This window comes from Oncorhynchus masou, chromosome 24 (genome assembly GCF_036934945.1).
Source record: "Oncorhynchus masou masou isolate Uvic2021 chromosome 24, UVic_Omas_1.1, whole genome shotgun sequence".
Taxonomy (NCBI): Eukaryota; Metazoa; Chordata; class Actinopteri; order Salmoniformes; family Salmonidae; genus Oncorhynchus; species Oncorhynchus masou.
This window is the reverse complement of record NC_088235.1, coordinates 59,669,389-59,684,960: the sequence shown is the minus strand read 5'-3', so window position 1 is coordinate 59,684,960 and position 15,572 is coordinate 59,669,389. Positions and strand designations below refer to the sequence as shown.

General features: G+C 43.1%; 1 protein-coding gene across 2 annotated transcripts; it reads right to left on the bottom strand.

The window, feature by feature from the left end:
* Positions 1-2,866: 2,866 nt before the first annotated feature.
* Positions 2,867-11,301, bottom strand: LOC135512411 (nuclear receptor coactivator 4-like). Of its 2 annotated transcripts, none has more exons than XM_064934419.1 (10): positions 11,175-11,301; positions 8,642-8,768; positions 7,616-7,756; positions 7,346-7,434; positions 7,014-7,122; positions 6,541-6,642; positions 6,299-6,406; positions 4,992-6,059; positions 4,761-4,853; positions 2,867-4,474 (listed from the first exon to the last, which is right to left on the bottom strand). In XM_064934419.1, the coding sequence occupies exons 1-10, from the start codon at positions 11,210-11,212 to the stop codon at positions 4,469-4,471; spliced, it is 1,881 nt and encodes a 626-aa protein (XP_064790491.1). In that variant the 5' UTR covers positions 11,213-11,301; the 3' UTR covers positions 2,867-4,468. The 2 variants fall into 2 exon arrangements, with proteins under 2 accessions (XP_064790491.1, XP_064790492.1); XM_064934420.1 differs by lacking the exon at positions 11,175-11,301 and adding an exon at positions 10,172-10,485.
* Between the last annotated feature and the right edge of the window lie 4,271 nt (positions 11,302-15,572).

Below are 15,572 nucleotides of genomic sequence, written 5' to 3'. Positions count from 1 at the left end.
CAGAAAGTATTCATACCCCTTGACTTTTTCCACATTTTGTTCTAGCCCGAATTCAAAATATATTAAATGTGGTTTTTTTCTTCTCACATATCTACACACAATGACGAAGTGAAAAACATATTTTTTAAAGTTTAATGAAAATAAAATACAGAAATATCACATTTACGTAAGTATTCACACCCCTGAATCAATACTTTGTAAAAGCACCTTTGGCAGCGATTACAGATGTGAGTCTCTCTGAGTAAGTCTCTAAGTGCTTTCCACACCTGCATTGTGCAACATTTTTTCAATGATTCTTTTCAACATTCTTCAAGCTCTGTCAAATTGGTTTTTGATCATTAATTACTACAGAACCATTTTTCAGGTCTTGCCATAGATTTAAGTCAAAACTAACTATGCCACTCAGGAACATTTTCTTCCACTAGCTTTGCTGCATTCTCCTGACGTCATCAGAGTGTGCAGCTGAACACTGTATACTGGAAACACGGTGTAGTTTTAGTTAAAATAACAATCTTTGTTAAACATAAATACCTAACTTGTTTTTGCATGAATTCACGAGACGCAGTTAGCTTTTATTTTTTTAACGGTACGGTTGAGGGATGAGGCAACAGAAAATAAGTCTGGTTGCACAACTGATTGGCAAATGTACTGCAAATTGAGATGTGACTAAACTGAATATAATTAGAAACTACACTGTGAAACAAAGATAACTGACAAAGAATGATAGTTAACACCAAAGAAATTTGGGGAAAAAAGGCAAACTCAGCTCCATCATTCAATGAATCAAATGGCTCATTCATTACAAAATTGACTGATATTGGCAACTACTTTAATGATTTTCTCATTGGCAAGATTAAGTATGGGATGCCAGCAACAAACGCTGACACTACACATCCAAGTATATCTGACCAAATTATGAAAGACAAGAATTGTAATTTCAAATTCCATTTGTTGTCTATCAACAATGACAAGCCACTGGAGTCTGACAACTTGGGAGGAAAATTACTGAGGATAATAGTGGACGATATTGCCACTCCTATTTGCAATATCGTCAATTTAAGCTTACTGGAAAGTGTGTCCTCAGGCCTGGAAGGAAGCAAGTCATTCCGCTACCTAAAAATAGTAAAGCCCCCTTTACTGGCTCAAATAGCCAACCAATTAGCATTTTACCAACCCTTAGAAAAGTTGTGAGATTTTTTTTTTAACCTGATATAATGCTATTTGACTTTCAGCACACTTATAGGTAAGGACATTCAACAAGCACAGCACTTACACAAATGACTGATGATTGGCTGATAGAAATAGATAGTGGGGGCAGTTTTGTTAGACTTCAGTGCAGCTTTTGACATTATCGATCATAGTCTGCTGCAGGAAAAACATCTGTTATGGCCTTACACCCCCTACTGTGGATAAAGAGTTACCTATTATGGTGGAAATTTGCAAGATTGTTATAATACTTTTATTGCATCAAATGGTTGTTTTATGCAACAGAATAGAGTATTCGTATAACCATCGTGTGTGTTTTACTGAGGATGGGCCTCTGGGAGATAACACTGACAGGAGATTTACGATGTCTTTTGGGTGATAAAACCTAAAGAGCATTCCAGAGCATGGGTTGTTTCTGTTCTATATGGTACAAAGGGCGAGATGACCCCAGGGCCAGACCAATTTAGCTAGTTAGCTTGCACTTGCTAGCTAATTTGTCCTATTTAGCTAGCTTGCTGTTGCTCGCTAATTTGTCCTGGGATATAAACACTGAGTTATTTTACCAGAAATGCACAAGGTCCTCTACTCTGCCAATTAACCCACACAGAAAATGGTTAACCAAATTGTTTCTAGTCATCTCTCTTCCTTCCAAGCTTTTTCTTCTCTTGACTTTATATTGCAATTGGCAACTTTCATAAATTAGGTGCATTACTGCCACTGACCTCGTTTGTCTTTCAGTCACCCACGTGGATATAACCAATGAGGAGATGGCACGTGGGTACCTACTTCTATAAACAAGTGTGGAGATGGGAGAGGCAGGACTTGCAGCGCGATCTGCGTCACAAATAGAACTGACTTCTATTTTAGCCCTTGGCAACACAGACGCTCGTTGGTGTACGAGAGCAGTGTGGGTGCAATAATTGAATAACATGCATGTCTACATTTATTTTGTGACGCGAGCGGTGGTCAGCCTGTTAGACAAACTTTCATGGAAATGTGAAAAGGCGATGTTTCACTTTTTCTAATGTTGGGGTCACTCTAGAATAAAAGTCACTAAATTTGAAGTTTGAAAACATAATTTAGGGGTTCTTTGCTGTTAAACAGTGGTGGGTCATTTTTGACACTTAACACAAAAGGTTAAGTGCCTTGCTCAAGGGCACATCAGATTTCTTTTTTTCTCACCCACCGCTCTTAACTGCTAGACTACCTACCCAGTAATATCTTACCAAGCCATCTTGTGATTTCACCTGACATGCCATAGATAGATGTAAAGAGGAAAAAGAGGCTATTAAGTCTGTTCTGCTCATCACTACTGTAATCATATCTCAGAAGCAATATGATTTATTACTTTGATTGCTGTTTCAAAGGAGAACAATTGTCTCCAATTTTCTAGCTCAAAAGGTGAAAGTTAAGTAATCAAGCCAAGTCTATTTTTGGGTTGATCTTTGGCTAACGTCAGTCATCTGTAATCATGGGAAGACTGCTGCAACTGGTTTCATCTAATCCACAACTTGGTTGCAACAGCAGCAAATATTCTTGGCATCAGCACATTCCATAATGCTGCACTGTGCATTTCTCAAGACTAACAGCCTATGCTTGCAACTTGGTTTGAGCAATAAATGTTCAAATGCAACGAAAGGAGGAAGTCCAACCACAGCACTCAAGGTTTACTTGTTTTTATTAAGAGTTAATTATGGTACAGGTAGCACTCCAGAGAGCATAACACAAGTGATCATATGGATAGCTCTACTTTGTGGTACAAAGCATTTGCACAGGGACACCAGATGAACTGAAAAACCAAGTCCTAGTATCAAACACTAGAACCATTCATCGAGCACCATAGATGGATTGGCTGATGTCAAGAAACTGATGTGCGCATCGATGTGTCCGGAAGCCGCACATTATGACTGAATGGTCAGATAGCTAGCAACAATGACAAAGCTGTCGTGTGGGGAATCGTAGGTGGCTCGTATCTTATTTATACCATTTATTGTTGATGTGTTTTGACTGATTTCATGTCAAAGCAAATATGGCTCAAATTCGTTAACTAACAAATGTAACTATGTGCTCATTGTGCAAATGCATTTGGTTTTCAATAAACATTGAGACTAAATATAGTTTACATGTTGTCAACAATCTAAACCAACCCTGTTTGTTTTGACCCAAAGTTGCGCACCCGTCGGTTTTGTTGCTAAACAACCAACCCGTCTATGGTGTTTCTCCTCTCCAACTCTCCTTCGCAAAGAGCCATGTACACATTTTGAAGAATCTTTGTTCTAAGCACTATGGTGAGACAGCTAAAGAGGTATTATGCAGAAAGACATACACATCAATGGTCATCAAGTATATGTTCTTCTGGTGGGTACTAAAATTATTACGCGGCAGATGTTTTCTTCATTGGATTCAGCCAATCGAAAGTCGTATCAATGGAAACTCGATATTGGGCACAACGTTTTCAGCTGGCATCTTTTGTAACATGAAAACACTTGCACAGCAGTGAAAATCTCAACACAGGTGATATATAGGAGGCAAGCCGACCCTGTTTTCACAATGTATCCGCTAAATACAATGAAGCAAACTTTAGGCACATAAACCAGAACTATAGAGTTATGTTAGTGCAATAAGGGTAGATGTATTGGCAATGCCTTTAGGTTTAGCTTGTAAGATCAGAAGAAGACATTTACAATGAAAAGAATGGCTTTGCTTACATTACTTGATACTCTTATTTGTGTATGGGGGTTAACCAAATACCCACAAGGCATAGTCACTACAAAGACCAGCCATTCATATTAGTGACATACACTTTACCACATTCCACAAAAACAAGCGTTCCTAAATTATGGTTGATTCAAATCTCTTATTTCTGTCGCACCCAAACCTCCTGCCTCACATCATCCTCAAAGTAAAGGAAAATAATGTTACATATTCATGTGAGCTGGTCTTTTCGGGACTAGTGATTCTCAGTCACACTGCAGAGTCGCTTTAGAGCCCAAGGCTAATCTTGCTAGCATGACAAGGTATTGACAACTCCACTGTGATTATTGAAGGCAAATTCACAGAATTCCATCAGACCTAAATGCACAGATCAGATAATGGTAGTATCTCCAGTAACCCCCGTCTACTTCAGACTGGGGGTGGGAGGCATATCTCCATCACAACAAAGGAAAGGAAAAGAAAAGAAGCCCAGTCCCAGAAGAGAATTGGAGGAAAAGGCAAAGCAAGACATTGTGTGCGAGGATCAGCACACTACTGGATATACTTGTCACATCTGGAAAAGACAGGGAAAGAAAGTCAAATTAATCCAGGAACAAATAAATGAACAAAATGGACCAAAATAATCCCATGTTGGTGTTCAGAGAAATACGACTGACTCTTTCAACATTTCTCAAACTTGGTCCTGGGGACCCTAAGGGGTGCAGCTTTTTTGTTTTTTTGCCCTAGCACTACACAGCTGATTCAAAAAATCTTCAAGTGCTCATTATTTCAATCAGCTTTGTAGTGCTACGGCAAAAACCAAAAAGGTGCACCCCTTGGGGACGATTAAAATGTCTTACCTGTATAGGGACCCTGTGTAGCCACTTCTCTTTGTCTCCACCGATTTTCATACAGGAAAATAGATCACATACTGTGGAAGGGGCAAGTCGCTCCTGAAATCAGACCAAAGAACACAGTATGGTCAGTGACCCAGCTTTTGCTTGAGGCTTAAATAGATTCACTGGTTGACAGATTACACAAAAAAAGTATTACACGAGTTTGTCCTATCAGTCCATGATCCATAACCTTACCTGAGCATTGGCCCTCTTGCGTAGAAGCCACTTGTCTTCCTCTGGTTCTGTGCTGGGTTGCTCCTTTGTTGTCTCCTGACTCGGTGTGGCAGCGGTGCTACTGTGTGTCTTCTCAGGTAAAACCCAGGACTCTGGCTGCAGTGGTTTGCTTAAAGTACTTTCTGTCTTGGGGCCATTGAACTGAGAGCTGTGTTCCTCCATGCTGGCCTTTTCACCCTGGGAGGCTGGTGGAGACAACCAGGCTGAGAGGGATGACATGACTGGGGATGTGGAGCCCATGGTCTTACGAGGCTCGCTAGGGTAGAGCCAGGCCTCCAGGATGGCCTGAACCTTCTGTTCTTGCTCTTGATAGTCGAGGATGGACTGCTTGCTGGGGTTGTTCTTGTCCACAGAGACCCCGTTCTTGTCCCGACCCTCCTTCTTGAGGAGCCAGGCACAGAGGGCTTCTTTGCCGCAGTTATTGTCACACACACACTGAGAGTAGCTGGAGCAGGACTCATTGGCTTTGCACGACTGCTGTACTGGAATAGCCTGCTGCAGCCAGATCTCCACAGAGCTGGGTGTGTTGGGAGTTTGGGGTGTGGTGGTGGCGGGGGTGATGGCTGCTGAAGCTGGGAGGGTCTTCAGGCACAAGAGTTTGCCCAGGTTCTCAATCGCCACAGGCTTGGTGTGGGTCGCACAGCACGATCCGCAGTCGGATTTGAGCAGCCACTCGCTGGAGGAGAAGCCCTCCTGGAAAGGTTTGAAGATATGCTTCCACCTGTCAGGTTCAGATGCCTGGCAGCTCTTGCTGGTGGTTTCCTTGGCAACAGTTGCCGGGGTGATGAGCCAGTCGCTCAGTTCATCCGTCTTAGCCCGCTCTTCCTCCCCCTCCTCGTGGCCCACCTCTTCCCCCAGAGCCATGTCTAACTCAGACTCATCGATTTTCTCAATGGAGAAGGTTGAGCTGCTGCTGGTGCTACAGCTGGTTCTCTCTCTGACGGGAGTCTTCTTTTGTAGCCACATCTCCAGATCATTCAGCTGGCCCCAGGCCTTGAGGAAGTTAAAGGGGGCCATGGGGCAAGATGACTGGAGGACAGAGGAAAAAGAAAACAGTCCAGATGCTAAAATTAGTCTGGGTGTAATCAGCCATGCAACTCGAAATGTCAACACTATTTTGACTTATTAACTTCAAATGGAATCCAAGTGGGTTGTCATGTGAAATTAGATGTGGTAAATGTAAATTAAAAGTTTGTCCTGTTTCTTGGCGCAGATTCGAGATAGACAAAAGGCCACAATGAAGTTAATTTCCCATCATCTGCTCTCACCTGAACATCACTGCGGGTGATCAACCAATCCTGTAGGTTCTTACTCGACTGGTATCCAACTGGGGCGGTAGTCTCTGGACGGTTTCCAAGAGGTGCCGACTCCACCCTCTACAAAAAAACAAAAAACGAGTGGGCATGTCAGTAGTGTATTTCTGTGTGGGTGAGGACCCCGTGCAAGCAATCCAGAGTCACCACCGCTTTAGATGGAAAAGTGTCATCTGTGACATCATCAAGGTACAAACCTGTTTCTTAGCTGCGATTGGACAACCCTGCTGAAGCCATTGTCGCTCGCTGGCATTTGAGCTTTGAGAGGAGATATTCAGCACAGGGCCTCCTTCCACGTGCTGGGGAAGTGAAAGGGAAGTTATGAACAACAGTCTATCAATAGTGACAGCGGGAGATGTCAGGGTATTATGTAAGAAGCACTAACACATAACATGGATCGAGGAACTAGGCAGTCATCTAGGACAGCATTACCAGTAGAATCACTATGTTACCTCAAAACTCCAATCCCCAAGATTCCCCCCAGCATGTTGATAACATGCAATTCTACACCTCCACAAAGAACATCAGAAAATGTTTTTCTAACACTCTTTCCTTGACTACAACTGATATTAAATATAAAAATGTACATGTTAAAAACCTAGGAAATATACCTTTAGTAAACCTAAGCCGTGTGTGCATTTCTGCTTGTAGCTCCCAGTGGGTCACGTACCTGGGTGGCAATGGTGCCAAAGGAGGTGATGGCCTGGCGCAGGGAACGAGTGTCAGCCTGGAAGCTCATCTCAGGGGTCTCCTCAGGAGTCAGGTTCAGAGAAGATAACCTGAACACAGAGACATTTTAGTAGTCCACCCAAAATTCACCCCACACATCTCGTCATCCTCTAACGCATTCCAAGCTTCAGGTTCTAACCTGTGACTAAGTCTAACTGACAACAAGAGGCATTATGGAAGCAAATGCAGAAAGGCTGAAATGATCGCTCAAGTCTTAAGCGGACACCCAATCCACATTCGATCCAAGACAGAGGCCATTGTGCCGTCTCGTACTTCTCCATGCAGCCGGTGAGCTGGTTGGCCAGGTCGTTGCTGTTGAAGTTTTCCAGCTGATGGATGAGAATGTCAAACTGGCCTCGGAGCTGTGGGCCAAAGAGAGAGGGAGAGAAAAGGAGACGGTCAGACGTGATACCATTAACACGAAGGGGTGGTCACTGAAGTAAGAAACAAAAATTAACTTGATCTTCAGAAGTTTCTGAGCAGACACTGTGCAAGTGCAGAGACTCCTGCAATGAGTCTGCAGACACCTGGGTTAATGCTCACCAAGTGAAGCTGATGTAGCTGTGCCTGCAGAGCCTCTCCCTTTAGCTGCTGCACAAGGTCAATCTGCTCCAGCAGCCACACCTCACGGGAACGCATAGACTCCAGGTGTCTGCTGATACAGGTCTGAAGCTGGGACTTCACCTGTAAACACAAGAGAAATGAGCAAAACAGTAAAAAAATATATATAATAATCTGCATACGAGAATCCGTACACACACACACAAATACAAACACTGCTGTCAAGCCATTGCCCTGAGATCTGATACAAGGGCTGAGTAGCTTCTTTAATCTCCTGCTGCTGACACTAAGCAAGGTCAGATGCACAGGCAGGACAGCACACTGACCTACACACCCATCTGCAATCTGCTCCAAGCACAAGGGCAAAGAAGAAGGGCAATAACATAAGGTTCTACCTATTCCTCTGTTGGTTAGTCAGAAAAAGGTTGAATGATTCTCTTAAGATGCAGTGAGAAGTGAGCTGCTGCAGTAGTGGATGCTCTGCTGTCGGTGTACTCTCAGACTGCAATGACCAGCCTCTCCCCCTGCTGCTGCCTTATATATATATATTTTTTTTTTTAAAGGCAGGTCTGGGGAACTCTATCCCATAGTCATGTTTCAATTATTGGTCTCTCCGGTTCCCCTTCTCACCCTCATAACATGAGCCACATACTAATCATTAACTGTGGCCACGACAGGAGGACAAAGACCCATTTTAACAACACAGCTAACATATCAGGGCTTAGCCTGTCAGCCACAGTTATGACATACAATAAAGCCATGGCTCACTTTGTGGAATACTAATGATTACCGTACCAAGGGTATCGGTCTTCCTGAGGCCCGGGGTGACTAACCATGGTGCTTGTCCTAAATCCTTGAAAACTACTTTGTTTAGAACATAGAGCCCATTGTATGTCCTGACATAACCGGAGCACAAAGACTGACCCAGTGGGGGTTCCTCCTGATCCACTAGAACTGTCTCATTCCTGGTTGGGGCCAAGGGTTGTATAAGAGGGTCTTCTGACTCACCTCTCTGGAGTTATCTTTGAGCTGGACCTCAGCCCTCGTCACCCCACCGATGGCCTCCTCCAGCTGACAGCGGGCCTGCACACACTGCCTGAGGGTGGCCTTCTCTCGCTCCTCCACAGTAAACATTCTGCAGAGGCACAGTTGTTACAGGGTTAGCCTTTGAGACATAGTATGTTACTTTGAAAGAACAGCATTTCTTTGTGTTTTCTTTCCAGACTTAAATCTTCCCTTTGTTCAGTGAACCACTGTCTGCTTTCGGGAAACAACTGTGAGCCGAATAGGGGGTTGCGCTTGAACAATCACCAAAATAATTGGCTATGCACTAGTAAAGTGAGTGCTTCCCCTAGTCTACATTTTTACGTGGAATGGAAATATGTTACTGTCAGCACTGAGGTTAAATTTCTGTTCCCTTTTGCTGTGAAACCGCCACATCAACTCTCACTTTCCTGCTCTCTCTCCGCTTTCACTTCTGCTTTACATCTCTTAACACAAACAGAGAGCATTTTGGGGAAGGTAAGTATCAGACTTAAGAAATTAAACAAGGTGCATACTACCATTACAGTAGACTAATTGTCACCGTGACCACCAACAGATTCATGATCAGGATCCAGGCTCCACGGGGAGATCCTACTATACTGAGTGCTGTATACTGTTAATCACTAGCATGCGTGGAGACTACCGAAAATTGTTCATTTTAGCAAGGGCATTAAGTTGGAAGGCATGTTTAGGCTAGGCTATTAGTTCTGAATTGGTCTCATAGCTTCTTGTTGACTCAGCCCAACACCAGCTTTGAGATATCTCACATAATATCCCTCTCTGTCATTATTGAGCCCACAAAACCGCATCCTAAAACGTTTGCTCAATCACTACCTGTCATAGTCATTGTGCTGGGTTTTTGACAGATTAGTTTAATTTAGGATATCGGTTCCCAAGTATTCCCACATCGTATCTCAATGTAAACAAGGCACAATGAATGTATTGTTATTTTCAAATACAATCTCTTTTTGGACATAATTATAATAATTTGTACACTACAAATGGACAACTATGTTCCAGCCCCCCAAACATGCATTCGCTTCGACAAAAATCGTCCCACCAGTGAATCGAGTTTCCTACCGCTGGCCTTGACTTTAATCGGCGAATATAGAGCATTTAACAAACAGTCCCTTGCAATGATCTCTTGCAACAAAGTAACGTTAACTGATACAAATGGAAGCTTTCGAGGCGTTTTTTGTTAAGAGTAAAACTAAGCCCTCACCAGGCATGGTTTTTACTATTTTATTTGATCATTATAGGACAACAGGTGTCAGTGTTTCTCATCTTAAAAGAGTACAGTCTTTGACAATTAACCGGTTGGTCAATACATTTATGCGGGTTTAAAGGTCATGTAACGTTAACTCCGGTAAAAAAAAAAAAAACATGTTTTAAATGGAGGCGCTTGTCTCGACGAGGCTGGCCATGTGAGAACATAGCGTATTATTGAAAAACAGCCGTACAACGTCAACCACGAACTCATAAGGTTATAGCTACCTTGTGTTGCTGGGTCTCCAGTGATATCTCTCCGTTTAAATCCTTTGGTGTAGCTCCCTTGTTGTTTGCGTTCAAATGCCATTTATTTATCAAGCCACGAACCAAGGCTGGTTGCTACGTCATAGGTTGTTTCCGTCAGATAGTGCGCAGAGCAAAACCCTTTTATTATATTTCTATGGAGCAACCAGCATCAGTATCGCATTCAACGCGTACACCACCACTAGTAGGAAGAGAAGGGCCCCTCAAAGGGGGGTTAAAGACAGACAAGCGAATCCTTTTCAGCTTTTGTCACACACACACACACACAACCCCAAGGCGCGAAGAACACACGAATGATTTTCCATGTTGGAAATACACTTGAAGTTACCAGTGCCAGCCACCACCAGAAAGGCGAAGAGTTCCACACTCACTATTTCAGTGTTTTATAGTGATACAAATCAAATTTTATTGGTCACATGCAGATGTTATTGCGAGTGTAGAGAAGTCCTGATCATGGGGGTTTCGAAGGGGTACACATTTTTAGTTTTGCCCTAGCACTACACATCTAATTCCACTAATCAACTCATTAAACATTTGATTTGTTGAATCTGGTGTTAGGGCAAAAATAATGGAATCAAATTGCATTTGTCACATAACGTTACGTGTGTAGGAGATGATATTGCGGTTGTCGCGAAATGTTCACCCTCAGGACGAGGCGAAACACTTCCTGGGTGGAGGTAGGGATCCCAGATAACGCCGAACACGGTCGATTATTACCAGCATGTTAACTATAGATACCTAGTATACTTAAACAAATGCAATCTCTTGGCTATTTCATACAGCTTGCCCGCTCAATGAAGTCGAAAGACGTTAAGCTACTCGCTAGCGTTATTGTAGCACGAACTTCACCTTAGCTAATTTGTGTGCGCAAAGGTCGTTAGCTAAAACAGCTAACAGAGTTAGACAGCTGCAGTTGTTTCAGACCTTAGTAGCTAAATGTTTACATGCCACCGGCAGCACCTACCTTTTCCCTTTGTACTGCACTTTTGACTTAGAAGACATCGATGTAACTACCTCAGTGGTTTTAAAAAATATAATGAACCCCGGCAAAGTCAACTGCTCCTCTTTTCACCAGGAAAACCCCAATGAAGTATATAAACCCTGGACTGCAAATGTATTGGCTATAGTGGGGATTTGAAGCCACCGGTCGGCCATATTGGCACTTCCAAATAGGAGCATCCTCCATAGGAATTAATCGAATTCTACAGTATTTCAATGAAATGTTAAGGACAAAATGATTTTATGTTTAGCTCACAATATAATGTAAATGTAAGAATAAACGTGTCAAAAACGAATGTAGACAATAAATGCCTTTCTATTTGCTTCTAATTTTTTTTACAATGGAGGTGTGCCAAGATCCTGCCCGTTCTACCAGTCACATCCTGTTAAAGGTCCCCAAAGCACACACATCCCTGGGTCGCTCGACTTTTCAGTTCGCTGCAGCTAGCAACTGGAACGGGCTGCAAACACTCAAACTGGACCGTTTTATCTCAATCTCTTCATTCAAAGACCCAATCGTGGACACTCATACTGACAGTTTTGAGTGATGTACTGTCTCTACCTTCTTAACCTTTGTGCTGTTGTCTGTGTCCAATAATGTTTGTACCATGCTGTGTTGTCATGTGTTGCTGCCTTGCAATGTTGTCTTAGGTCTCTCTTTATGGAGTTTTGTCCTATATTTATGTTTTTTACATTTTGTCCCTGCCCCCTTCCCCGCAGAAGGTATTTTGCCTTTTGGTAGGCCGCCATTGTAAATAAGACTTTGTTCTTAACTGGCTTGCCTAGTTAAAAAAATATGGCTCCGCGGTGGATTCAATACAGCGTCCCCGTTAGTCATCCAGGGTTTATACATATCGTTGGTAAAACCAGACAGAGAGAGGCAAAGCGAGAGGATTTACTCCACCCACAATACTGTTGTATGTAGATCTAGGAGTTGTGCGTTCCCACAGACTACTAGACGCTGTATTGCTGCCTTTCTCAAATCGGAGTGCGAATTATACATAAATATTTTAATAGCTTCACACCTGTAGGTACAGGCTGGTGGAATAGAGAAACAACAACCGCTTCCTTGCTAGTTCGCGCTGCCTGTCATTTGAGGCCAAAATTGTCCCAAGCGAAAATGTGGTCACAAACAAGCCAGCTCACAGAGAATTGCCCTCAGCATACCACCTGCAATATAAGAGGACATGCTTAAGTCTACCTCCCCACATTCTTTACGCTTCCTTTCTGGGTGTTTCCCCAGTAACAATAACCCACAATGACTCAGCCTTCCTTTCCACCCCCAGATACCTATGCACCCTAAGAATTATGATGTGTCTACCCCGCTCCGCCACTCCTGGGTCAACCACCCCGCTCCGCCACTCCTGGGTCAACCACCCCGCTCCGCCACTCCTGGGTCAACCCCCCAGGGGAGGGTGATAGCGTGAGGGGACTGTCGGTCAGGGTAGGGGTAATTCAACCACAATAATAAAGTACCACAGTATGAGTGATAATGCATGGTTATCAAAACGTCACGCCAGGCCTTGTCATGACTGTCCTGTGAGGATCCAGAAGGGTTGGATCAGCTTTGCAGTGGATGACAGCCCACACCCTGTTGTAAATCAAGGAGAGAACATCCCTCTCCAAATTCATACAGAAATGTGTCTTTGTTACAGACATTTTCCAGCCGAAAATCTAACACGTTCTAAAGCGAATACTGGAACAATATTTCTAACATAGAAAGTGGGGAATGGTCGAAGGCTATCTATAGAATAATAATGTCATTTTGTTTGTTATTTGGTGATGTCATAAAATGTTAAAAAGGAAATACTGTAACTTGAAAGGTATATACACTACATTTACAAAGTTTCCATCCTCTACGTTGTGTATGCAATACGAAACATGAATGTTTTTGTTAAGAGAGGGATGTGATCTTAGAAACTATAAGTGAAAATTGTTTCTATAACTTTGGTCAAGTAGTCACCACCCCCGAGTGAGATCAGAGAGCATGTCAGCCTCGCGAACCGCCCTCTTTTGAACAAACTCTATAAAACCATGGGTTAAGAATTTACATTTCAGACCAGAGAGATGTGTAGCTGCAGCTCACATCCAAAGTGGTTCGAATTCAATCTCAACACGAGGTAGAGATTTCCCAGACAATCACTGGTATGGATGATTAGCTGTTCTAAGTATCTAGAAAAGCTAAATTAAGTGGGACCATTCTACTACTCTCTTCAAACCATCATATTTTACTACTCATCACCCCACTGGGAATCACAGGCTAGCCAGGTGTGTCAATCTTCAAAGAATCATCTTCCAGAGCGAATGGAAGAATAACATTAGAAGATGTGTGGGGAACCCTTTTGGACAATCAAAGCCTTACAAGCGTGCCGTGAAAAGGCCCAACACCCTTTCCAAGGACTGGCTCCGACAGAAATATGAAGAACCAAGACATTTACAGGTAAATATGTTCATGATTCCTTACTCCAAATGGGCGGTGATTTGTGTGTAAAGTATATGATTACTGTGAGAGTAGTGTCTAAAATGTACCAACATTAAGTGTCTGTCTCTCTCTCCATCTCTTTTGTAACAAGCCGCCATATTGTGTCAGTCCGCTAGGGACCTGTTTCTATTGTATTAAGTGTGTATGTTTATCCCGTGTTACCATTTAGTTAGCGAGTAAACAAATAATTAAATTAATTTGTGTAGTACTGAATCATAAGTAAGGCTGTTTTATTTTTGCAGATGCAGAAGGTTACGACTGTTCAGAATGATGATAAAATTTGAGGTTATGATTAATATGTTGACTGTTTATGGATGTGATAGGTAAAGACCTTTAAAGTTTTTAATTCGTCCTAACCCGGACGACGCTGGGCCAATTGTGCGCCGACCTATGAAACTCCCAATCACGGCCGGTTGTGATACACCAAGATGCAGTGCCACTCAGGAGCAATGCATTAAGCAACAAGTGTTTGTGCCAGACAAGAGACTAACCTAGAGACAGCAGTCAGCATTTATTAAAGCATATCAGGAAAGGGTAACATAAAATACTGTGCTGTATGTAGTCAACATGTAAATAATTATTAGTTTATGATAAAACCGTTTCAATCAAACAATCACTTTACTCACTGTTTTTGTGTTTTGTGATGGATAGTGTTCTTGTTGTTTCCTTTCGATAAACACCTGTCAAACAGACAGCCGCTTATTTAATTGTGCCATTTGAAGTATTTGGGTCAGGCAGGGTCCTTCACAGCAGTGCATGTCTTTTCCTGTCAGTGTTGGAAACTGTGGTAGACACAAAATGGACCATACTGTAGCTGCAGCCACCTCTTCCAGTTCAGCCTGGCCCAGCTCGTTCAGCTTGCCCTCCGCCTCTTCCATAATGCACTCCAGGTGCTGGTACAGTTGGAGGGGGGGGGGGCAGCAGGTCTGTCTAGACCGTCTGCAGTGAAGGGTTTACGCTGCAGGGGGCTCAGCCTCTGCTTGGAGATTCCAGAGACAGCCACACAGGACAATACAACCAGTTAGCTTCAAGGCATCCAATATTACACTAATCATTATAAAGCGTTGATGCCTTGTGCAATCAACTGATGTCTAGTTGTCGTCTTGGTCTGGGAATGATCGAATTTGGACCTATATTTACTGTTGGACGGACCTTTTTGTGATGATGGGTAGAGGTGTTGTGATGTTGGAGGGTACTCTGTCTGGCTCCACCATAGCCAGGGCTTGGAATGGAACTCTTGGAGCCTGATTGGATTAGGTAAGATGTAAGGAGATATTACAAAAGTAGATTTGGTATCAACTTAATGTCAATACAACTCCATCCAGACAAATAAACAAACATGTTTGTAGAAGTAGAGTAGTTGTATGTTAGAAATCCAACGGTCCCTACCTGAGAGATGTCATGGGAGTGGGTGTGTGAGTTGAGATACTCTAGGTCTGGTGCGGAGACCGACAGTATGTTGTTGGGGTTGTTGACGAGGTAGGACACCATGGTGACTTGACCACCCTTTGCACCTCCTTCTCCTCTTCACTCTCCTTTCCTTCCGTGTCCTTGTTGCTGCTGGACGATTCTAAGATCTCGCTCAGGCTTAGAGATGCTGCCCATCATAATAAGATATGCCGATAATAAAACAGTCTTGTTTTAATCCTCTTGACAATGGAATACTTTGAGAAGTAGCCAGGAAACTAAAAAGATTTGGCATGGGTCCTGAGATCCTCAAAAGGTTCTACAGCTGCAACATCGAGAGCATCCTGACTGCTTGCATCACTGCCTGGTACGGCAATTGCTCGGCGCCTGACCGCAAGGCACTACACATGGTAGTGCGTATGGCCCAGTACATCACTGGGCTAAGCTGCCTGCCATCCAGGACCTCTAAACCAG